The following is a 24,385-nucleotide window of genomic DNA, read 5'->3' on the forward strand; positions in this document are numbered from 1 at the left end:
AAGTGTGGCCACAGCCTTTGAGGAGTAAGAGGACTTTGAAGTTGAGCTGCCACTTAGATGTCCCAGTGGGGTGAGCCGCAGCTGGACGCGTGTTGCTGCCGGGGGAATTTGGTTAATCAAGTGCTGCCCATGCACGGCAGCACTTCATTAGTAAACTCCCAACACCCTAATTACCAACCTTCCTTCGAAAGAAGGTGGAAGAGTAGACAAGCCCCATGTGTAGGTCGAATCCATTGAACATTTTAATCATTTTTAGTGTACAGTGCAGAAAACCAAGGGTACATGAATGACAATATAACTCAGCAAGATCATTTCAGTACTCCATAAGGTAAACCAAACACTTTTGAAAGCTAACAAACTGTCGCTCTGAATTGTGTTTTCAACAAATGCTTTCGGAGACTAAGTATCCATCTCTTCTACCACCTTCCTATGTTTATCGAGGCACAGAGAGAGAGCCTTAAGTGAGCTTTACAAAGAATACCGTTCAAATTATTGTAAGTGCTTCCTTCCATTCCACACTGAGTTTCTCTCTTTTTAGTTGGCATGATCCAAAGCCAATTAAAGTCAGCAGGAAAATTCCCATTGACTTCAACTGATAAGAGAATGGACTCTGCCATTGTCTTCACCATAGTTGTGATCAGTCTTGTTCAGAAACCAAAATGTTTTGTTTTAAACCCTGGCCTAGCTCCCAGGAGCCTCACTGGCCTGGAGCCCATAGAGCTGGATGGGAGTCAGTTGGCTCACTTGTTCAAGAAAACAGGTGGGAGGGGAATTACTGGAAAAAATTGATTTTTCTGAATAACTAGAATGCACGTTTAAATTAAAATTTGCATACATTTCTGCTGCAATATTGACAGAGTGTGGAGTGTTCATTCAGCCTTTAAAAGACATTGATAGGGACAGAGTTCAGGGCATAGTGCTAGACTACACCAGCACTTTGAACTGCGGGCCTAGCTTTCGAAGGACGGAGATGACTCAGCCTGGATATATTGCCATTCTGGTAGTATGGGCGTGTGACATGGCATTAGGTAAGACATTAAGGTACAAGCAAAAGATATTCTTACAAAAAGGTAAAGGGATATTTCGAAGGAAAAGACTTAGTGCACATACCACCAACTTGGTCTGTCGAGATAGGAAAAGCTACTGGTGACTTGATAGTGCAACTGAGGGGTAAGGTAAATCAGCACCACTGCTTCAGGGGCAGAGCCTGTTCTGAAGATGATAATGGAGTAACTCTCATTTTGTAACAGTTATGCATAAAAATCTTCCTTCCCACATTTAGCTGCTAGCTAGTTTAGACTAGCTGAACAGGCCAGCAATACACAATTGTCTTCAGCATTGCTGTCCCTTTTGCATAATATTTCATATTGACTGAATACTACCAGGTCACTGGGGACGTGGTCTTGAGATGCTCACCTCACCCAACTCCACCAGTCACAGGTGAGTTCTATTCATTAGAGCTGGGTAGCTTTATTCAACCAAAACATTTTTCAATGAAAAATGCAGATTTGGCAGCTCAGACATCTCACAAATTTGTATTGATTTTGCCAACTTGACTCTGTAAAAATACCTTAGAAATCTCTAAAACTCAGAACATCTTCTTTTGCATTTTTTAAATTTTTTGCTCTAAAGAAACCAAAATCTTGTTTTAATATTTCCTGACATTTTAAAAAGTAAGTGTTTCAAACTGCTGAAAATAAAAAGCAAACATTTTGTACACCCCAATTTTGACTCAAAATTTGCACCAAATACATTTTTTTAAAAAGCCAAACATATGTTTGACTCAATCTAGAACTTTTTCTGCCTTTTTTTCTTTGTGTCAACAATATGAAAAATCCATTATCTACTCAGGTTCCTAGAGCAGGTTCTCTTCTGTCACATAGGTGCACTTGCCTATGTGTTCTATGCTGCCTAACCATATTTGTATTAATGCTTTTTGGGAAAACCAGGGCAGCAGGCAGGCTGAATTAGCAATGGTGACAGCTCAATTAAAAGAAGCCTTCAACTACTATAAGTTGCTTTACCTATTTTGATATTTTAATTAGCTCTTGTCAGTAATTGCAGTGTTGCCTTTACAAGGAGAGTTTTCATTTCAGTTCACTCAGAAAAGGTGCCTCAGCTTTTCCAAATGGCTTCAACTAAGTTTTAATTGCTTTTCATTCTCTTTTAAATGTGTTATACTGTGCTAAATAATAGCCACAACATCTAAGGTCAGAGATTTTTGGGTTACATATGATATGTCTGACTTTACAAATTTACTTTGCTTTCAGCTACTTCATGTGGTAACATAGCAAATGGGAGAATAAAGCCACCTTTATTCTTCCAGAAAAGAAACAGAGTATTTGAATGTAATGCTGGCTATATAGCGGAAAATGACAACAGAATTGAGTGTACTGCTTCAGGATGGTCTCCTGTGCCCAGATGCATTCGTAAGTGAGCTTTAAATAAGGTTAATTTTCTCTTTATTGTCCTTCAAAGAGAGATACATCGCAGTTTAATAGCACAGGATGTACTACATTTAACCACTGTCCTTTGGCTGTGTGCTGCTTATTTACTTACTTTATGTACCCCAGTTTTGGAAGACAGCAGTTACAAGAGTGTAAAACCTCAAATAATCAGACCGGATCTTCTTTGGGGGGATAAGGCAAAACATCACATTTATTGACAATGTAACATTATCTAGCGTCTGCATATACTGTACTATACGCACACGTGCACACGCACACACGGACAAATATTCAAACCACCTCGTTGATGTTATAGTTACCACTCTGTTGCTCATATCTGGTCATTGGACTGGTGATTCAATGTGAGGAAATGGGGAGTCGGGCTGGTTCTCTAGGCTTGACAGGACAAGATCTGGAGATTCATGCAAGACACCCCATCTTTTATAGGAGTTTTCTTCCATTCAGTTCTATGAGTTGTGCTTCATCACCTCTTAATCAGTTATAACCACTTCATGTAACATCTGTTTATCTGGAAGTTGTATTTCATTGTCAACGTGTTGGTGCCTTTTCTCTTGTGTTGTTTCGAATTGTGTTATCTTTCTTTAGTTGGGGGTGCCTGCCCTTTAATTCCAAGCCCATCTATCTGTCCTGCACGGTTTCCCTTTTCCCGAGGGCCTATTAGATAGTGTCTTGGTGCTCTCAACTCTTTAATTCCCACTTTGGTCATCTAGACACTGAGACAACCTTTCAGTTTTTCTCTCTCTTCAAACACTCACATTCCTTGCCCATTCACTCTTTCACTCCCTGTCCCCCAGGACTACATAATTGCTTCACATAGGCAGAAGGATAGAATTGGTTTTGTAAGGTGTACAATCAAATTACAACAACAACTCCTCGTAGTACAAATCTTTAGTTCTTTATGCTATCTCCTTCACATCCCAACCTGCTTTCTAGTTATTCCTCGGAGCAACAGTGTGCTCATATGGAATCTCAGGGATCCTTCTGATCTCTTTCTGCCTTGGCATCACGTACAGATTCAGTCTGCCTGATGAATCTCAACCAAGAAACCTTTCCTTCGTGCTCACCACAGAAGGAGGGCCAGCAGAGTTATAGTTCCTTAATTAATTATTAAACTCTATTCATGTAATCTCCCATGTATATGTTCTACCCAGAGGCACTGAGACCTCATCTGGGGTGATGGGTATGACATATCTATCACAGGATATTATTACAAAACTCTATTGTCTACAAGAGGTACTCAGTCTATCCCCTCTTTCAGACATCTCAGCAATATACCAATGCCAAATCCCCGTGAAGCAACTCTGCACCATGGATCAGCTGTAACTGCAGATATTAAGGTGGAAAGGCAAACTCTTTACTGTTTTCTACTCTTCTCTCACCAAATGACCATTATCACAAAAAGTAAGAATTACATAGTCTCTTCAAAGACTGCACAATGCTCACAAGCTAAGAGCAAAATAACATGTAAGAAAAGATTTGCTGGCAGCCTCTGATATCTCTTGCCATAAGAATGTATAGCCTGCAAGTTCCACCTCAGTGATGGCTAGAAGGACACAGTCAGTCAGCATCCCACAATGTCAGGAGAGAGGACAAGGGTGATTGATGCCTGTGGAAGGTGGGGCACGGGGTGACTGGCACAAGCATCAGTCCCCCCTGTCTCCCTTCCTGCCACAGGCACCAGTGCTAGCTACTATGGTGGTACAATATGACTTACACAATACCATGTATTCCTGTATATTATCTACAATCTTATTTGTGGTGGTGTTGTTCTGATTTTGTTCAGCAATACAGTGCGGAAGGATAGCAAATGGGAAAATAATGGATGAAGATAAACAAAAAACAATCTTTCAGTGTAATCATGGATATAAGTCTGAAGGGGGAATTAATGAAACTACCTGTACCTCTGAAGGCTGGTCTCCAGTACCTAAATGTATTGGTAAGAAAGCTTCCACTAGCTTCCCTGCCTCCCCCTCAAACACATTGGCTGCATCTACACTAGCAAGTAAGTTCCAAAAAAGCCAGGCCTTTTTCAAAAGAAACAAACACAAAAAAAAAAGAAAAAAGAAACAAACAAAATAAAACAAACAAAGCTGGGGAGAATCTACACACAAAATGCATTCTTTCAAAATTAAATCGGACGAATGCAGCTCTCTTTCCGACAGCCCTCTTCTTCTCCCAGATGAGGCAGAATGCCTTTTGCTGAAAAATTCTTTTGGAAAAAAATATGTGTAGATGCCCCAGGGGCCCTTTTTTAAAAGAGAGGTCCTTGTGCTGCTGGATTTTTTTGATCCCTGGCCCGGTCTTTCAAAAGAGAGGGGGCCGTGTGGCTGCTCTTTTTCGAAAGAGCAGATTGATTTTTGATCCACTTTCTGTGTGTGAATGTGCTCCTTTGAAAGCAGTTTTTTCAGAAGAGATCTTCCAGGACAGCTTCTTTTGAAGGATGGCTGTAGTGTAGACATAGCCATTGTGTTGATTTGAAAAACCACTAAGTATTTTAATAATCAATCAGCTCTATAAATAAGGTGGTATATATTGCATTGTTAGAACAGATGCCAACTCTCCAGTTTGGTTATACAGAACAAAGTAAAATTTCTCGCAGTACCTAAAATAAGGGAAGAGCAGATGCTTATTACTTTTTTTAAGTGCCAATACACACAATTTCAACAGAAAGAATAGATTATAACAATAAGGTATTTCTTACTGCATAGCTATTCTTCATTGTTTAGCTAAATATCAGTCTGCTGCTTGTGCTGCCTCTGCAGGTAATTTTTCTGTGATTTTGTGACATCTGCTAACCAGTGCTTTGCAAGACATTCCTTCACAAATGGACAAGCCACACCACCGCACATGTTGATATCCTCTCACTGACACTACTCCATACTTGAGAAGTAGACTGATAGGTTTATACTTGCCTTTTTGATAAACTGAGGCCAGAAAGAATCTGGAATTAACAAGGGTGTGATAACGGGTTTCTGAAAAAGCATAGTTGATCTTTTAGCCTGAAAACCCTGTGACGTGCTTTACAAGTATCAGAAGTACTGAAATGCTATCCTGCTCCCTCCCCACAAAAAGGGAGTCTAGAAAGTTGTTCTGGATCAACATTAGTTCTGAGGATGATTTACTGTCTCTGAAAGTTTATGCCAAAACATGAAGAGGAAGGAGGGTGTGCTGCCTAACTAAAATACAGCTGCTATTCGTTTGGAACTTGGTCCTGTACTCACTGAAGACAGCAACAAAGCTCTACCTTAGTTTAATAATAGCTGAGTAAATGACAGTGTGAGGGTGGGAAAAGCTTTTAAGAAATACGAGCTATAATCTAAGATAATGGGGTAAAGTTATGCAAATTAAATCACCGTACCCTAACTTACCCTGGTTATTTAGGCCTCCTTCAACAACTATTCTTATCCCTTAATGATGTATTGTCTTTAAGGTCAAGACACTAATAACAGACAGAATCAATATGAGTTTACTTTTATTAATTCACTGGACTTCTTTTATGATGGCCATCAATTAAAGTAATGTTCAAACACAAGAAAGGAATGAGAGAAGCAGTGTTTCAAAGAATTTAACAGCTAAAAATTAATGCAATACTATTGCTTCTTCAATTCTGTTGCTCATTGACCACCTCCAGTCATGGATTAACACACGTGTGTTTTGCAGTTCAAGAGTGTCCACATCCACCTGACGTTGATTTGGCAGAAATTGTCGGTGAAGAGAAAGCAGAATATAGGGAAGGTGATGGTGTGCAATACAGGTGCTATCCTGGGTACACTCTGTCAGGACCTGAAAGGATAACATGCAGTGGAGAAAAATGGACAGCTCCGCCAAAGTGCTTGGGTAGGATAATGTTTTAGTTCTTCAGTCAATGGACAAAAACTGGTGGGGCGTAACTATCTTTTCTTGTCTCATAATATTTAATGATGGCTACTACTCTAGGGATGGCTATTAAATGTTTCCTTTGCTCTCATAGTTTCTGAGCCTACTCACATACAATGCAATGGCAAAATGTCCATTGTTTTCACTGGTATCAAGTCCAAAATGACCCATGTTGGAGCATAATACACTATTTATTTTTAAGTTAGAGCAGAATAATAATCAGAATTGTTTACTTGATACGTACTAAATGGCAAATTAGCAGGTAGGACTGTATAGCTAGAATCAGTATCCTATTGGCTTTGATTATCAGTACTTTATATGACAGTAGCTTTTTTAACATTTTTAACAATGGCAAGTTATTGTCTTCGTTACAAAAATGGAGAAACTGTGGCAACAAAATTCAGAAAATTGCCAAGACCATACAGAGAGTTAACAGCAGCTGCAGGACTAGAAAAGAGGTGTTCTGATTTTCAGTTCCCTGACCTAACAAACAGGACAAATCACATCTGAAAGTAGTCCATTTTTTAATTTGCTACACCCGTTCATTCTCTACATTGGAAACAAAAAAGGTAAAGGAACCCTAGAAGTATGGAATCTACAGTATTGCATTTGTGTGGGAGATATTTAAACTTTTAAATGACTTTTTGTGTTGTTCTTTTTTATCTAAAGCACCATGTATTATTACAAGGAAACAGCTGGAAACAAGCAAATTGCTTCTGTCTAATGGCCGAAGACGTACGATCTTGATCCAAAGTAACCGAGCAGCCCAATTTCTTTGTGGTGAACATTCTGACCTTAAAGTCCCCTACCACATCAAGTGTGTGGATGGGCACATGGCTCTACCCACTTGTATATCTGGTAAATAGACTTAGTTCTGAATCAGTTCTTTTTTCTCAAATACATTTGAGCAACGAGGAGGAGTGCCTATGTGTTGTGAGTTAATGTTGGTTCTTGGCTGACTTAAGCAAATCAGCCTTCCGTTCAGATTGATTTAGGAACTGGCAATTCAGGATTTTGAGAAAATCATCCTATTCATTTTTTTCTATTTAATTAACAAGATACGTTTAAAATTTCTGGCCCCACTCGTGCTAGAGCAGGGAAAGAGTGAAAAACGCAAACATGGACAGAGAACATACTTCCTTCAGAAACATACCTGTTTTGTCTTACAGAGACAAAATGCTTTACCTCTTGAACCTCTCTAGTTCGGAACTCTGAGGACATGACCAGTGCTGACCCAGAGAATTTGCCAAACCACAGGAAGCCAATATTACCAACCCTTCCACTGCATACTGAGCTCTTAGAATACATGAAGGGGCAGGGCTTTTTTGTGGCGGTACTGAGTACGGGCACCTCCACACCAGTGCTCCCCTCTAGCTGGCGATCTCCCAGCTGGGGCTGCTGGCAGGGCTCTGTGTCCCAGCTGGCACCCAGCTGCGGGGCTGCAGGGTTCCCCCTGCCCTCCAGGCTGGAGTTCCCATGGCTGGGGTTGCTGGGGGAGCTCCCTGCTCCAGATGGATCCCATTAGCAGGGCTGCTGGAGCCCCTGCTGGCTCTGCGGCAATGTGGGTCTGGAGCTGGAGCCGTTGCCCCTGCGTCCTGCAGCAATTTCAGAGCCAGACCGCCAGCTGTGGGAACCCCAACCAGGTGATGGGGGACCGTGCCAGCCCCACTGGCTGAGAGCTAAAGCCCCGCTGGCAGACCCAGACACAGGAACCCTGGTAGGGGTAAGGGGAACTGGCTGAGTACCAGCTCCTCTTTTTTTTTTCTTTTTTTTAAACCAAAAACACACTGTGTACATGAAATTAGAGCTAAATAACAGCACAGAACACTGAAAGCCAGTACTAGTGGCTATAACCAACATCTATGGCGCCACAGGAACCTGGCCACACCCACGATAAGTGGTCAGACAACTAACTAAAATCATGGTGGATCACGGATGCTGCCGGAGCAGAGGGTGCCAGATTAGAGAGGCGCATCCTGTATCTAATTAAGAGAAGGGCGGGGAGAGGGGTCTGAAAGGGAGGGAAATCATTTCAAAACTAATTCAATGATCCAGGTCTGAATTCCATAGAAAAAGTGTGTGTCTTTTCAATGCATCTTATGCTGTGATTTCCAAAATAAAGGATGTTGTGACCATATAACGTTGCATAAATGTGTATCAGAGGAACATTTAGGATCTTGTTTAGATGTATACCGGTATTAATCTTGGCCCAGGACTAAACTATTGATTTCAGTGAGAGCTGATTTAGACCTCAGAAGCCAAAGCTTCAGAGCATTGTGACAAGTAAATACTGCAGCTATCAATATACAGAATAGCAAAACCAAACAGATTTGTATTTGTGCATTGAAACTACCAATATTTTCATTTAGGTACAGAGAAAAAGTGTGGTCGTCCACCTGTTATTGAGAATGGAGACATAACTACTTTCTCCCTAAAAGAATATGCATTTGGCTCTTCTGTAGAATACAGATGCCAGCACTACTATGTAATGGAAGGAGACCGGAAATCATTCTGTTATAATGGAATTTGGACGAATGCACCAGTTTGTTTAGGTAAGAGAAATATTCACTTGTTAAAGATGTTTTCAGTTTATAACAAAATATTATAAAACATCATCTCTTCACATGATGATGTCATTTATTTTTAATTTTATGGAGATTTATTTTCAACGTTGTCACTGCACTTTTTTTTTAAGCTCTAAGTGACTGATGTAGATTTAACGATGTATTTAAGTAGAGTTTGGGAAAATATTTCCATGAAAATGTATACAAACTTCTCTCCTCATTCTTCATTTCATTATGTTCCAATGGTAGTTTTCAAACCAGATCTATGACTAACAAACCAGCTGAAAGGAAAGGACAGAATGATGTTATCTGTTTCGAATCATATTTCCTCCTACACATAGCTAAGTGCCAGCACATTATATAATCAGGTATCCAGCATCAAGGTAGCAAGCTGCCTCTCTAACTAGCCTAACATTCACAGCTGGCTATACATTTGATTTTGATAGGCAATGTCATAGTTCTAGCAGCATGAAGAATCAAGCTGACCAAAGCAAATAATTAAATAAATAAATACACCTGCAAGAATGTGTCATAGCCTCATGAATTAGAGTGGAACAAGTAAAAGGAATTAGGAACATTTACAATGAGCAGGAAGGAAGACATAGCACACCATATTTAAAAGCTCAACCCCCAGAAGAGTGTGTTGGGAAAAAAAGAACCTATAAGAGGCCACATTCACACTAACAGAATTAGTAAGGTTCAGGTTGTCGTGAAGTGTGAGTATTACAATCACAGCGCTCCAGAAGGAATAAACTGTAGCTACGAAGTTTTCAGCAGCTCCAAGTTCCCCACTTTCCATGAGTCAAAAAAAATATTGATTTCCTACAGTAGTAGGATCAGGAATCGGGACGTAAGAAGTTACTTTCCACAAAGCTAAGAAGTGACAGGGTCTGGAGACACCTGAGACAGCTGTCATGCTACCTTAGCCAACAGGAACAAGAGCAGTGCTGTTTTGTGTCAGTACTTGCCGGTACTCAGTATTGGCAATTTGGCAGCTTCAGACATGGGATTAGCTGGGGTGGCGGGGGCAGGTGGGGAGCCAGATTCGTACCAGCTCATCTTTTTTTTTCAAAAAAGGCACTGAACAAGAATATTGATGAGAGTCAGGGACTGGCGTGGAATGTGTGTGGGGGGCGGGGGCGGAATGAGGGAGGAGATGCTATGGAAGGGAGACCAAGAAAGGGGTTTGTATTGGAGATACAGATGGGGGAGGCTAGCCCATCATGGGAGGATGGCAAATGTGGATCAGCATGAAGTGGGGGAAGGGATGGAAAAGGAATGATTGAGGTTACAGAGGAACCTCTATAATAGCGCAAGCCCTTCATCTTGGAACAGTGTAATTCCAAGTTCGCATTGTTTGTCTTCTCAAAACCACCACATACAGGAGAAAACAAGAAAAAAAGAACATTGCCGTAGTTACTTGCCTTTTTTAAAAATTGGCAGCTTCCCTCATTTTTCCTCTTTCCGAAACATGTCTCTCCTCAGCCCCTCCTCAACTGCTGTCACCACCTCCTCTGCCTCCCTGGGGATTCCACATGGCTCTGTCCATCAAAGGCTGCCTAAATTACCTCAGATTAGTCATCGCAGAATCACCCGCTAACTGGAAAGAGCACTTGTAGCTGCCTGCCCACAACCCAGTTCAATGGGCTTGACATCTCACAGGACACTAAAGAGCCCCTAAAAAAACCCTGCTACCTCAGAGCTTGGTTTAGAGAAGTCAACATTATTTTTTTCAACTAAATGGTACTGGAAAAGGTTCTAATTTCCATTTTATGCTAAGTGAAGGTACCAAGGGCATGTCTATACTTATCCGAAGGTCGGCCTTCTGGAGCTCGATCTTCCAGGGTTCGATTTAGCATGCCTAGTAGAAACACACTAAATCGAATTGTGAGGACAGCCACATTGACTCTGGTACTCCTTGCAAGGAGTAAGGGAAGTCAAAGGGAAAGTTTGTCCTGTCACCCTCTCACAGTAGGGGTGTGCCGGAAGTTCAACTTATGATACATTGACTTCACCTATGTAATTCTCATAGATGGAGTTATGTATTTTAGGCTGAATTTCTTTTGTAGAGTAGACCTGCCCTAAATTCATTGTAGGTAGGAAACATTCCATTAGTTTCATGCTTTTATTTTGTAACTGCTTCATCACGAAAAGGAATGTTACGCTTTTCTTACAAGTGGTCTAAAACCAGTGACATTAGCCATTAATTTAAGATAATCATCTCCAGCAGGAGACTTTCAGGAGGAGACACAAAACTATTTGCTATCTTGTAGGACTAAGTTCCACACTTGGAATCATATTTACATCAGATATGGAAGTCAATGAGCTTCAGTAAGAATTACACAGGGCAAAATGGGCTTTAATTATTAGATCATGGGATCACCTTCAGTTTCAAGGTCGGATTTTTCTATTTAGATGTGTTTTACATTTTAATAATATTTCTTCTTTTCTTGCAGACCCCTGTGTCATCACACAAGAGGATATGAGATCACACAACATAGAGCTAAAGTGGGTTTCAACTCAGAAACTGTACGTGTCACATGGAGAGTTTGTAGAGTTTAAATGTAGATCCAATTTCTCTCCAAAATCTTCAGATAATTATAGAGTGCAGTGCACTGCTGGCCAAATATCTTATCCCCAATGCTCTTAGAAAAGCGTGGCTGAAGGCGTGTTTACCATGTATAAATTAAAAATGCACTTTGTTATTCTGCCTATTAGTTGTTTCTCTGAAATGAATTCCCAGGGTTTTATCATTCAGACAAAAATTACCACCATATGGCAATCACTCCAGGAAAGGTATAACAATTAATTTATTTTAACTAATGCTTCAGCAACACTTATGGGCGTGCAACTTTTTAGGAATAATGCTTCCAGAAATAATCACAGACAAGATGATGACGGGCATAAGTAATCCTCAAATAAATGAAAGAAAAGAATATAAAACTTTAGCAGCCTCTTAGCAAAGAAAACAAAATTGGGGTTTCTGCTCTTTTTGCTTGTTTATAATGTCTAATGGCAAACTAAAAAGAGGGAGGTTTTTCCTTCTTGCATATTGCGCTAGAAAGTGAGACCTTGTTTTGGGTATGTCTACACTTCACCAGAAATCGACCCAGCAGGGATCAATCCACCAGGTGTTGATTACTTGCATCATTGAAGATGCAAGAAATCAGTCTCCAAATGCACTTCCATCAAAGAGGGTACTCCTGTGAAATGAGAATAGTATCCAGGGGTGACGGAAGAACAGTCCATGTTGACCTTACTGTATGGAAGACACTGCAGTAGGTATGTCAAGTCCAGCTACACAATTGCATAGCTGAACTAGACCAGTGGGAAAGATAAGTGTAGACAAGGCCCTAGACTGGAAAAAAAAGACAACTGGAGAATGAATGCCATTGTGACATCACTGAAATTAAGTACAAATTAAGGAATTGAGATGGGATGTGATTGTTGATCAGAGTGTAAAACTGTTTTGTTTTTGTTAACTGTTTAATATTTCAATTACCGGGATTTTGAATGAAAGGTCATCTCATGCCTCTACAATTAAGTGTATTAGAGTGTACTCTAAACATGCTCTGATTCCTCACAGTGATTCTCCAGTAAAATTAGGGAGGCCCACTGTAGGGTGCGAGAAGATTTTGTAAAGGTCTCCTGAGAGCAGGTCGACCCCTCTGTGAACCTTAGCAGCATCCTATACAGAAGCATGCTGCCAATCCTTCAAGGCTACCAAAAGTAGGCTGTGCAAGGTGAAAAGCTGCAAAACAACTCCTCCTGCCCCACAACACCTGCGAAACAAGCCGTGCTTGCCAAGACTCCAAGGCTACGCTGGCAATAGGCCAGTAGAGATAGTGATAAGGAATGCATAGGCAATTTTAGGCAATCTTATGTTAATGAGCTCAGCTTTATCAGCTCGTGTTAGGAGGCCTGTTACAGAGCCTCTCCCCGAGTGAAGCTCTGACGTGTCGGGTCTTCCCCCACTGGTGACTGCGGCGTCTCCGGGGCTTCCGTCGTGGGTGTCACATGCTTTCAATAAACCAAATATAGCACTCGCCTTCTGAGTGCAGCCTCGTCTCTGGGGAACCCGAGCCTGGTTGGCTACAATCACATGCCTGATATTTCTAAGGTAGAAAAAAAACAAAAACAATTGAAAAGCTTTGTAAGCAAGAAGCATCCTGTCAGGACTTTTTGCTACTATAAAGAACCAAAGCAGACATAAGTATCACCTCTAAAGAACATGTTTTCTGTCCTGTCATACATTCACTGGAATCTTCTAAACCCTACTTAGCTTTCACCAGCGATTGCCCTGATTTCTCAGGAGTAGTGATGACCTCTCTGAAGTGGACCCTGACCCTAATTCTGTCAAACTTCTGTTGCTTGGGGCAGATTCTCCTTTCACCAGAAGTAAATAAAACCTGTCCTTACTCCCACTGGCCCATCCACTACAGACTGCATAGCTATATATGCCAAACGTGGCAAGTAAGCAGACAAACAAACCTTACATGTGAGAAATCATCAACTGGAAGTCCAAATGACTAGAGTATCCTTCCTGTCAAATATACATTGAATTTGCATCCTTATCTCTTTCCATTCAAGAAACACAAACATCTGTCATACCTATACTGTGGTGCCTATTGGCTCAGAAAGTTGGTTCTTCTCACTAAGAGTAGAACTTTGACAAACAGTGACGACATCATGTAGATGTTGCTAAAGTTGTGCCGCACTCTCAGGATATTTTGTGTTCTGAAAGCCCCAGGTCAAATTATAAATGATAATCTCAACCTCCATTTTTAGAAAAATGAATTTTAGTTCTTATGGGGCAGTAAAAACATAACCTGTGTGTTTCTGAAAGAATCAAAATCTGAAAGGCTAACACAAAAGAATCCCACGCTATCCTTGTAAAATCATGATTTTAAGCCAAATTTCATGAACTCAGTGTTTGAGGTGGGTAATCTACCAAAGGATGTTCTCACAAATATATTACCAAGAAATAGAAGGCCCAGTTTTAGTTTTTACCTAGAAATACAATGTATTATTTTCAAATGACATAATTGTGGCTGCTATTGTTCCATATTGTATTTCATATGGGAATAAATTTTAATCTCATGAATGTATATGTTCATTTTTTATGGCTTTTTATGAGGAAAGCCAGAGCCAAAGAAGATAAGAAGATGAAAATTAGCGTAGTTTCATTGACCACGTCAATTTACATTTACCTCTCATCAAGACCACTGTCTGGATCCAAAATATCCGAATTCCGAGAAGCAGGATCAGAGATTTGGTTGGACCCTTTGACAAGATCAAGCCAGCTGGAGAGTATAAATTTTGATCCAGATCTGAATGTTCATGGAGTCTGAATCTGAGTGGTTTGGCTTGAGCTAATATCTACCAAGAAAAAAAAGTTACAGGACGTACAGCAAACTCACAACACACCTGTGTGTAGTATCGGTTGTGCCTCCCATGTCTGGCACCCTCAGGTCCTGACGTGTCCCAAACCAGCATATTTGCTACATCAGGGTGATGTCTACACTTGGGGAAAAACTTTTAAATGGCCATTCTAATGGCCAAATCAGAGAATACTAATGAGGCACTGAAATGAATATTCATCACCTTAGCAGCACGCTGGCGACCGCGACACTTTCGCTCGGGTGCAGCTTGTCTACACGGGGGCCCTTTTCAAATGGACCCTGCAAACACTGAAATCCCCTTATTCCTATCAGCTGTAGATGAGCCATGTGTGAGTGAAACGCAGCACTTCCAAAGTGTTGCGGCCGACAGCATGCTAATCAGGCGCTGAATAGTTGTTTTAGAGACTCATTAGTATTCTCTGATTTGGCCATTAGCATGGCCATTTTGAAGTTTTTCCCAAGTGTAGACAAGGCCCAGGAAAGGTCAATGCTAGCTCTTCTGCAGCAGGAGGCTCAGCTTTAACTGAACAGGGCAAGTGAAGGGTGCTTGAGGGAAGAGACGAGGTGGATGAGGAGCCCTGAAACCAGGGGCTAGGAGCACAACCCCTCAGGAGTGCAACAGGTCCTTTGGCCACTGGGTTGTGCTCCTGGCCTTAGTCCTCAGGCGCATGGCTGAGTTCCTGGCCCCGAGAATTCTGCAGCCCCCTGCTTCTTCCCACGAGAAGCCCCTTCTCCTCCGTCACCCACTCTGAGCTTGAAGGTTACAAATGAGCTATTTGGGGTGCTTCAGAAGTTGTTGAAGGGTGGGCCAATATGTCTTACAAAGTCTAGATATACTGCATCTACCCCTGCTTTATTATTTGTTCCATTTTCTTTCCTGGTACAGAAGTTAAGATGGCTAATCTGTAAGTGGCTGGATTGTCCTTATATCCCTTTATATAAAAGGTAATATGTTGTTCTTTTCCAGTCTTCTTGAATCTCTCCTGTTGTCCATGACTTTTCAAAGGTAATACTCATCTCCTAATAATCAAGAAAATATGGTGGGGGTGGGAAGACTGGAATATGACACATATTTGAAGATAACCCCAAACCCCACCTCTTTTCCCCTATTTTCCAGCCAATGCCTTCCAGTTTGTACTGTAATCCTGGCCTCCAAAGCACTTGCAACCCCTCCAACTAGGAGTCATCTGCAAAATTTGCTTGTGTATTGTCTATGCCATTATGGAAGTCATTGATGAAGATATTGAATAGATTAGTGTATCTGAGCTGGGATGGGCTCTGGGGATGAAGAGCAGAGCCAAGCACAGAAACAGTCAAATTGAGCCAGGCTTGGCCCTGGGTCGGGGGTGGAGGTGGTGGTGGTGGAGAGAGAACATTCTAGTTGAGCTGGGCTGCACCCTGGCGTGCATCACAATCAAGCTGAGCCAGGCCAAGCCTTGTGGTTAGATAGAGAAAAATGAAGCTGAGGCAGGTCAAGCGCAGAAGGTGGGGAGAGAACAATGAAGCTCAGCCAGGGTGGGCCCTGGGGACAGAGAAAGAACAGTCTATCTGAGCTGGGCCAGGATATGCTGCTGCCCTCTTCCTTAGGACTGTGTGGCACTATGTCCATAGGCTATATGGCTGACTTGTCCCGCAGGGGGATGTGGCCCAAACCCTGGAGTCAATAGCTGCCCTCTCAGCTGAGGCTCTGTAGCCTAACGGCAAAGTCCGCAGAGGTGTGGTTTAACAGCTGTAGGTGGTTGGGGCTCCATCTGGGGGTGATGGCCAGGGTAGTGAGACTGAGACTCAGCCTACTCCCTCAGTGCCAGACCAGGGCCCTGGCAGAAAGGACTACACTCCCTCAGCAGGGCCACTACAGAAACATGCTGATTTAGCTTTCAATTCCAGAACACTACCAATGTATCATGTCACTGGGCTGCTTCCTGCCCTGTCTCCCCATGCAGCCACTGGGGCTTTTGTGGTCACTGGGTTCTTCAGCCTGTGCAGTTCAACAGCTATGCTCTGTGTTGGTTCTCTTCGGTTGGCTGGGTATCTGCTTGGGCCCAGGGGGGCCTCATCTCCACAATCTGGGGGTTCTACAGCTCTTCGGCTGGTGCCAACAATGTGTTCGCTGCTTCCAAGAATCCTTCCGTGGTAAGGTTGGCAACTTGTTAATTCTGGAAAAACACAAACACCCTTGCCCGATCCCAAAGTCCACACCCTGCTGAAGTGCAGCCACCACTCACTCCACTCCCCTCCCCATCACCTGCTCTCCCCATCCTTGCCTACATGCTCATTGTTACTGTAAGGCCCCTGCATGCATAGCTATTGTTTGACAGGTGTATTATGCCGTGTTCAGGTTTTATTTGTAACTGGGCACCTGAACTGGCAGGCAAAGAGTCAAAAAGAATATTTAAAAATGACATTTCACAAAGGATTTTATGATTCTTTCATTCCCCTTATCCCAATCTGCTCCAGGGGATTTGTTCACTGAAGATATTATAATATTATGTGAGGAATTAACACCATGCATTATTATAGAGACAACGGGTCCTACACTCTCCTGAAACCCAAATATAAATCCATAGAGCACAGCCACAGAACTGGAGTTGCCCGAATACCTAAATAATTAAATCTGTAGAAGCTCCCACACCTACCACAGATAGACACAAGTATTCATGTGTGCACATGTAGCACACATTAACACATACACAGAAAGACAAGGCGTTTAGAATACAGGTGGACAATGGTGCCAAGAAATTCACGATATACTGGCTTGTCTGCAATTACTGGTAAACAACATTCATTATTTAGAAATAGAACAGTTCTATTTAGAGTTACCGCCTCTTAAAAAACATGTCCTGAAATGATTATACACATACTTTATGTCATCAAGGGGTTTCTAGTCTACAAGCCAGTAAAAGAAATAAGTCTTAGGGTTAGGTTGCGGATTTTATTTACACAGCTCTACGAAAGGCAGCAATACACACACCTCGCTAACACAAAACATGCAATCAGCAGAGCCAACAGCTATTGTGGACCTTAGGGCAATGTGGTGGCGGGGGGCGGCAGAGGAACCCCAGCCCTGTGTCCCTGGAGGAGGCCCAGGCAAAATGGAAGGGTTGGGGGTCAAAGGCAGTCAGCTCTTTATGTCACCCAAACTGTGGCCCTCTTCCAGCAATTTCAAGGAGCTTTGGGGTCTGCACAGTGGCAGAAACCTTTGGCCAGCCCAGCTCTGTGAACTGCCTTCTAGGAGGAGCCCCAGGACAGTCACATCACACCTCACCTCCCTTCCTCAACCTGCTTGCTGGAGAAAAGCACAGCTGCCTCTCCTGACTGAAAGATGCGTTTGATGTGCACTATGCAGGTCAAGGGCCCACTAACCCTGCCTGGGGCATATCAAAAACATCTTGTGATCAGAGAGGCATTCGCCTTCCCCAGCACAGACAGAGCTACTGCAGCAGCAGCCCGGGCCTCTGGGCCCCTTCATATTTTCTGGCCCTCTGGGCAATTGGTAGTTCTGCCTAGTACAAAAGTTACAGGAAAGGTTACATTCCAGTGTGCTCATGTGTCATGCTCTTGCTGTGGGGCTGGATGAAGAACTGCTCCCTAAGACAGACAATGACTAAGGGCTGATTTTTTTTAAGATGACATTTGGACTTAATTAAATAGAATACAGTTCTTTATGATTCCATGTGTTATGATTATAATGCTAATTAAATGCTGGGAGTAGCTAAAATCCATGAGCATTCTACAGATTCTTACCTACTAGCTGGTCTGGTTTCCAATGAACATTTGCATTTGACAGCATTTGAATCATGAGAGCTAATGGAAATATCTTTTGTTGAAGAGATGAAAAGAAAATTTGAACATCAAGGAGTAAAAGCAATGACGTGTGAAAATGGGAAGTGTCAGTCACCACCTTGCTGTGTTGGTCAGTGTGGGCTTTTGTTTGCATTTATTTAATTAGATCAGGCAGAGAAAATACATAAAGAACATCCTGGTCATATGTTTGAGTTGGCTGGTGTGCAAGGAGCCAAAAAACATTCGGGCTACTGTTTTATTACAAGCCTTATAATCAGTCCTAGCAATAATACATTTATGCATGCATCTGATACAGTTCCCCCATATGAAGATTTACAACACTAGGCAGTAGGTCATGACCTCTGTTTTCCCTATGCTTTGAGGCATCCCCCGGTCTGAGCAGTTCAGCTTCTTTGAGTTGTTGCTGCAAGCAACGGATGTAGGGGCACCTTGCTCATTCCCTCCCAATGCTTAAGTCTCATTTGCTTATACAGATAGTTTAACTTTGTTGTTGAAGTGTATGATGAACTATGCATTGTATATAGTTATTCTAACTTCCTATTCACTAACCTAAATTACTCTAACTCTGTATCTATGCAGTTTTTCATAAGCTGTTTACACTTTCTGTAGCTAATGGTTTTTTTGGCTGGTAAACTTTTAAACTTATTTTCCTGGAAATTTCCAGCACACCATGTTGTTTTCATTTCTTGTGGTCATGCTCGGCCTAACCCGTTTAAGCAGAGGAAGCCATATTTCTACACACATGCTTTGTGACTGATCTGCGTGTATGTGGGGCACCAGGCCAATGCTTTAGAAACTAGAATCTAAAGGTTTATGTAGAAATAAAGAAGGGGTCAGAGTTAAAGGAATCAAATTACACAAACCAGTATCAAAGTTCTTGGTGCAGGTTTGTAGCAGAGAGGCAATAATTTGCTGTTTGAAATTCAGCTTCTGTTAGCATAGGTCATCAGTCCTTTCAAGCATCATTTCATAGTAGAGGTCCTCCAGAGGTGACGAGCTGGGTTGACCATAACCAAATAAAGGAAACTTCAGAGGCCTTTTTATATCCTTGGCCATGTGGAGGGAATTCTATTGTTCTTGCTGTGTATGTATGTATGTCCTTTGATGGAGTTTTTCACATCAGAAAGTTGCCTGTCTGGTCATGAGTCAGGCCTGGTCTATGCTAGAAGATTAGTAGACTTTAGGTGATTTAGGTTGAATTTCTAAGGAATCAGTCCATACTACAAGGTCCATTCCATTGGCTTTATGGGCTCCTAAAGCGGACTTTTGTACTCCTGCTTTTCACGAGGGCCAAGGCTATGCAAGCCCCTACCTTTCGGAAGGGACATGCTAATGAGCAACTTTGGCAGATACTAATGAGGACCTGTCATGAATATGCAGTGCCTCATTCGCATAATGGTGGCTGCATGCATTTCAAAGTGCCGCTTTCAAAACACATACTGCCCATGTAGAAGGTGGCCTTTTGAAAGGACCCCCCAGACTTCGATAGCCCCTTCTTCCCATTTGGTTTTGGAAAGAAGGGGCTTCTGAAGTCCAGGGGTCCTTTTGAAAGGCCACTGTCTACACAGGTGGTGTGCGTTTCAAAAGTCACTCTTTCAAAACACATGCAGACACCATTATGCTAATGAGTTGCTGCATATTCATGGTAGCACCTCATTAGCATCTGCTGAAGTGGCTCATGAGCATGCCCCCTCTAAAAGGTGGGGGCTAGTGTAGCCATGGCTGAGAAGTAACACCAAATTTAACCTGGCATGGTCAACGTTAGGGTAGTGCAGGTGGAATGAAACTTGACATACTTGGCCTCCTAGATGTGTCCCGCAGTGTCCCATGGGACCATTCTGGCCACAAGTTTCAGCTCTGTTGGTCTCCAGGGCCGTTTCTACACAAACAGTACAAAATATGCTAATGAGGCATGGATGCAAATTCCCTGTGCCTCATTAGCATAAGCTCATGTGATTTGGAGTCCAGAAGATGTTCCTCTGGACTCCAAAATGCCATTTAGAAGTGTGGCCCCCGGGGGGGGTGGGGTAGGGTCTTCCAGAAGGAAGTCCTTCTTCCAGAGGCCCCTTCTTCCTGAAAATTTTTGCTTCTGGACGCGGCTACATGGGGGTCCTTTTTGAAAGGCCCCTGCACATTTTGAAATCACCTTATTCCATTCCACTCATTTCAGTGCCTCATGAGTAATCTTCAAAATGGCCAAGGGTGGCCACAGCTGATGTGTATCACAGAGCGCCTGGTGCTGTGTGCTTTTTGGCCTTGTTACTTATCAACCCTATCTCTTGCTGTATTGCTGTCAGCAGAATCTACCTAGCTCATTCGGTACTGCAGGAACAGCAGGCTGTTCAAAAGAAGAAAAGAGAACTGGAAGCATGTTACCTCCAGGAGAAGAAAACCAATTCAGGTCTCTCCAATTCCAGTGGAGTTAAGCAACCGCTCTCAGCCTCTGCACAGGCGATATGGTGGAGACAGCTGGGGAAGATACCTCACAGGGAATGGATCAAAGAAGACCCCAAAAATTGTAAGACATGGGATGTACAGTCCTAGAGATACGTGTTCTATGACCACCACCCCAAGAGAAGAAGATGGGTGGTGGTGGTCGGGGACTCCCTCCTCAGAGGGACAGAGTCATCCATCTGCTGTCCAGACCTAGCATCCCGGTAAGTTTGTTGCTTGCCAGGATCTAGAATCGGGATGTTACAGAATCTCTTCCAAAAAATTTATCAAACCTAAAGACTATTACCCCTTCCTACTTTTCCACGTAGGAACTAATGACACAACCAAGAGCGACTTTGAGGAGATCACTGCGGATTACGTAAACCTAGAAAGAAAGATCAAGGAATATGGAGCACAAGAGGTGTTCTCGCCATCCTCCCTGTAGAAGGAAATGGTACAGATAGGGATCGTCAAATCACCGAGGTAAATGTGTGGGTGCTTACTCACAGAGTAGTATTTGGTTTCTTCAAACATGGGATTCTGTTTCATGAACAAAGACTGCTAGGAAGAGATGGGATCCACCAAACAAAGAGAGGAAAGAACATTTTTGTGGGCAGGCTTGAAAAGCTAGAGAGAAGGGCTTTAAAGTAGGCTCGTCAGGGTACGGTGTCCCAAGTCCTGAGGTAAGTAGGGAAGGAGTAAGGAACAGCAAAGTAGGAACCTGGGAAACAAACAGAGAGAATGACAGGCTCTGTCACAGTCAAAGTAGTATGAGGTGGTTGGCATAATGGGAACTTGGTGTGATGACTTGCATAACTGGAGCAGGGTCATGCAAGAGTATAAACGGTTTAGTAAGGACAGGCAGGGGAGAAAAGGAGGAGGAGTTATACTCTGTGCGAGGGAGCAGTATGGTTGCTCAGGGCTCCAGTATAAGGAGGAAGAAAAGCCAGTTGAGTGTCTTTGGGTTAAGCTTAGAGGCTGAAGCAACAGTGGTGATGTTGTAGTTGGTGTCTGCTATAGACCACCAGATCAGGGAGATGAGGTAGCTGCGGATTACTTCAGACAGCTACAAGAAGCTTCCAGACCACAGGCCCTGGTTCTCATGGGAGACTTTAATCATCCAGACATTTGTTGGGAGACCAATACAGCAGCACTCAGACAATCCAGGAAGGTTTTGGAGAATGGTGGGGATAACTTCTCGGTACAAGTACTGTTGGAACGACCACGGGCTGTGCACAACTTGACCTGCTGCTGACCAACAGGGAAGAACTAGTAGGCGAAATAGAAGTGGGTGGTAACCTAGGCTACAGCGATCATGAGATGGTAGATTTCAGGATCCTGACAAAAGGAAGAAGGGTGAACAGTGAAACACAGACCCTTGATTTCAAAAGAGCAGAGTTCGACTCCCTGAGAGAACTGATGGGCAGGATCCCTTGGGAAATGAGTTGAAGGGGAAAAAGAGTTCAGGAGAACTGGCGGTATTTTACAGAAGTCTTACTGAAGGTACAGGAACAAAACTTCCTGCTGCATAGTAAGAAATGCAAATATGGGAGGCAACCAGTGTGATTTAACAGGGAAATCCTTGGCCAGCTTAAACTCAAAAAGGATGTGCATAAGAAATGAAAAGGTGGACAGTTGACAGTTAAGGAGGAGTACAAATATATGTCTGGAGAATACCAGGCAGTAATCAGGAAAGCTAAAGCACAGCTGGAACTGCAGTTGCCAAGGGATGTAAAGGATAACAAGAAGGGTTTCTACAGGCGTGTTAACAATAAAAGGGTTGCCAGGGAAGGTGTGGGGCTGTTACTGGATGAGAGAGGTAACCTACTGACAGCTGATGTAAGAAAAGCTGAAGTACTCAATGCTTTTTTTGCCTCAGGCTTCACGGACAAGGACAGCTCCCACACTACAGTGCTAGACACTGCAGTTGGGAAGGTGGTGGGCAGTCCTCAGTGGGGAAGGAATGAGTTAAGAACTACCTAGAAAAACCAGACATACACAAATCCATGGATCTGGATTTAATACACCTAAGGGTACCAAGGGAATTGGCAGACATCTTTGCCGAGCCTTTTGCCATTGTCTTTGAAGACTCTTGAAGATTGGGAGAGATCTTTGATGATAGGAAAAAGGCAAATGTGGTGTCCATCTTTAAAAAGGAAAGAAGAACAATCCAGGGAATGATAGACCAGTCAGCCTTACCTCAGTCCCTGGGAAAAATAATGGAGAGGATCCTCAAATAATCCCTTTTGGAGCACTTAGAAGAGGGGAAAGTGATCAAAAGTAGTCAACATGGCTTCACCAAGGGCAAGTGGTGCCTGACCAAACTGATTAGCTTCTATAATGAGGTAACAGGCTGTGTGGACATGGAGGAGTCCATGGATGTGAAATACCTTGACTTCAGCTTAGCTTCTGAGACTGTCTTCCACAACATTCTTGCCCATATGTTAAGAAAGTATGGATTGAATACGTGGACTGTAAGTTGGATAGAAAGCTGGCTTGACTGACAGGACCAACAGGGAGTGGTGAAGGTCTCCATATCAGGATGGCGGTCGGTTTGAAGTGGAGTGCCCCAAGGATTGGTGTTGTTCAACATCTTTATTAATGACTTGGATGAAGGGCCGTATTGCACCATCAGCAAGCTGCATATGATATTAAGCTAAAGGGTGAGGTAGATACATTGGAGGAGAGAGATAGGATCCAGAGAGACCTAGATAAATTGGAGGAATGGGCCAAAATAAATCTGAAGTGGTTCAGCAAGGAGAAGTGTAGAGTCCTGCACTTGGGAAGGAAGAATCCCAAGCATTGCTATAGGCTGGGGACTGACTACCTCAACAGCAGAATCTAGAAAAGGACCAGAAAGGGACCTAGGGATTATGGTGGATGAAAGGCTGGATATGAGTAAACAGTGTTTCCTTGAAGCCAAGAAGGCTAATGACATATTGGGGTGCATTAGAAGGAGCATTTTGAGCAGATCCAAAGATGTGGTTGTTACCTTCTATTCGGCAATGGTGAGGCCACATCTGGAGTATTGTGTCCAGTTTTGGGGCCCCCAGTATAGAAACAATGTGGAGGTGCTGTATCAGGTTCAGCGGAGGGCAATGCAAATGATTAAGGCACTGGAGCTTATTTAGTTTGAAGAAGAGAAGACTGAGGGGTGGTTTAATAGCAGCCTTCAACTTCCTGAAGGGGAGCTCTAAGGAGGATGGAGAGAAACTGTTCTCAGTGGTGACAGATGGCAGAACAAGGAGCAGTGGTATGAAGTTGTAGAATGAGAGAAGTAAGTTAGATATTAGAAGAACTACATCTATAAAATCACAGGAAAAAACAACCAACCAACCAAGCAAAAACAAATGAAAACAAAATGACAACAACAAAAATACACCAAACACAACTGAGAACATTGTGAAACATCCAGCGACAAGCATATGTTTCCTGTGTACTTTCAGTAAACTCAGTTCTTTTACAATGTTTCCCCTGGAAAAGCTGAAACAGGAGAGCTTGAGAAAGACATGTGGCAAAATACCCCATTGCCCAGCATGTCCCACACCCTCCCCCATGGGCCTCTCCTTCCTCTCTTTGTCCCTACCTGACCCCTGGTCCCCACCATGACCTGCCTAGCTAGGGTACCTGAGGCAGTGGATGGCAGTGGCCTCACCATGGCCTCTCTTTCCACACTTTCACCTCACAGTGCTCTGCTATATCCTTGGGCTCACCTCTCAGATGCCCACAGAGAAGTGGGGCTCAGCAAGCTGGGAGGCTGAAGCCAAGCTCCACATGGGGAGTGCTGTGGGTGGCGGGGAGGTGACCCACAGTGGCTGCTGCTTCCACCTTTCCAAGG

The 24,385-nt window shown here is 43.0% G+C and overlaps 1 protein-coding gene across 1 annotated transcript; it reads left to right on the plus strand.

Moving 5' to 3' along the window:
- The first annotated feature begins 970 nt into the window (after positions 1-970).
- Positions 971-11,558, plus strand: LOC142017489 (complement factor H-related protein 2-like). Its single transcript, XM_075002393.1, has 7 exons — positions 971-1,028; positions 2,271-2,429; positions 4,252-4,404; positions 6,129-6,305; positions 7,014-7,202; positions 8,714-8,896; positions 11,365-11,558. The coding sequence occupies exons 1-7, from the start codon at positions 971-973 to the stop codon at positions 11,556-11,558; spliced, it is 1,113 nt and encodes a 370-aa protein (XP_074858494.1).
- Positions 11,559-24,385: the final 12,827 nt, after the last annotated feature.

Source organism: Carettochelys insculpta, chromosome 9 (genome assembly GCF_033958435.1).
Source record: "Carettochelys insculpta isolate YL-2023 chromosome 9, ASM3395843v1, whole genome shotgun sequence".
In the NCBI taxonomy this organism is placed as follows: domain Eukaryota; kingdom Metazoa; phylum Chordata; order Testudines; family Carettochelyidae; genus Carettochelys; species Carettochelys insculpta.

What these genes read in the sequence shown, in the direction of transcription:
- LOC142017489 (XM_075002393.1), top strand. Translation starts at nt 971, where the DNA reads ATGACTCAGCCTGGATATATTGCCATTCTGGTAGTATGGGCGTGTGAC. An exon ending in GGCGTGTGACATGGCATTAG is followed by an intron (nt 1,029 to 2,270) that starts GTAAGACATTAA and finishes CTTTGCTTTCAG; the next exon opens with CTACTTCATGTGGTAACATA. An exon ending in TCCAGTACCTAAATGTATTG is followed by an intron (nt 4,405 to 6,128) that starts GTAAGAAAGCTT and finishes TGTGTTTTGCAG; the next exon opens with TTCAAGAGTGTCCACATCCA.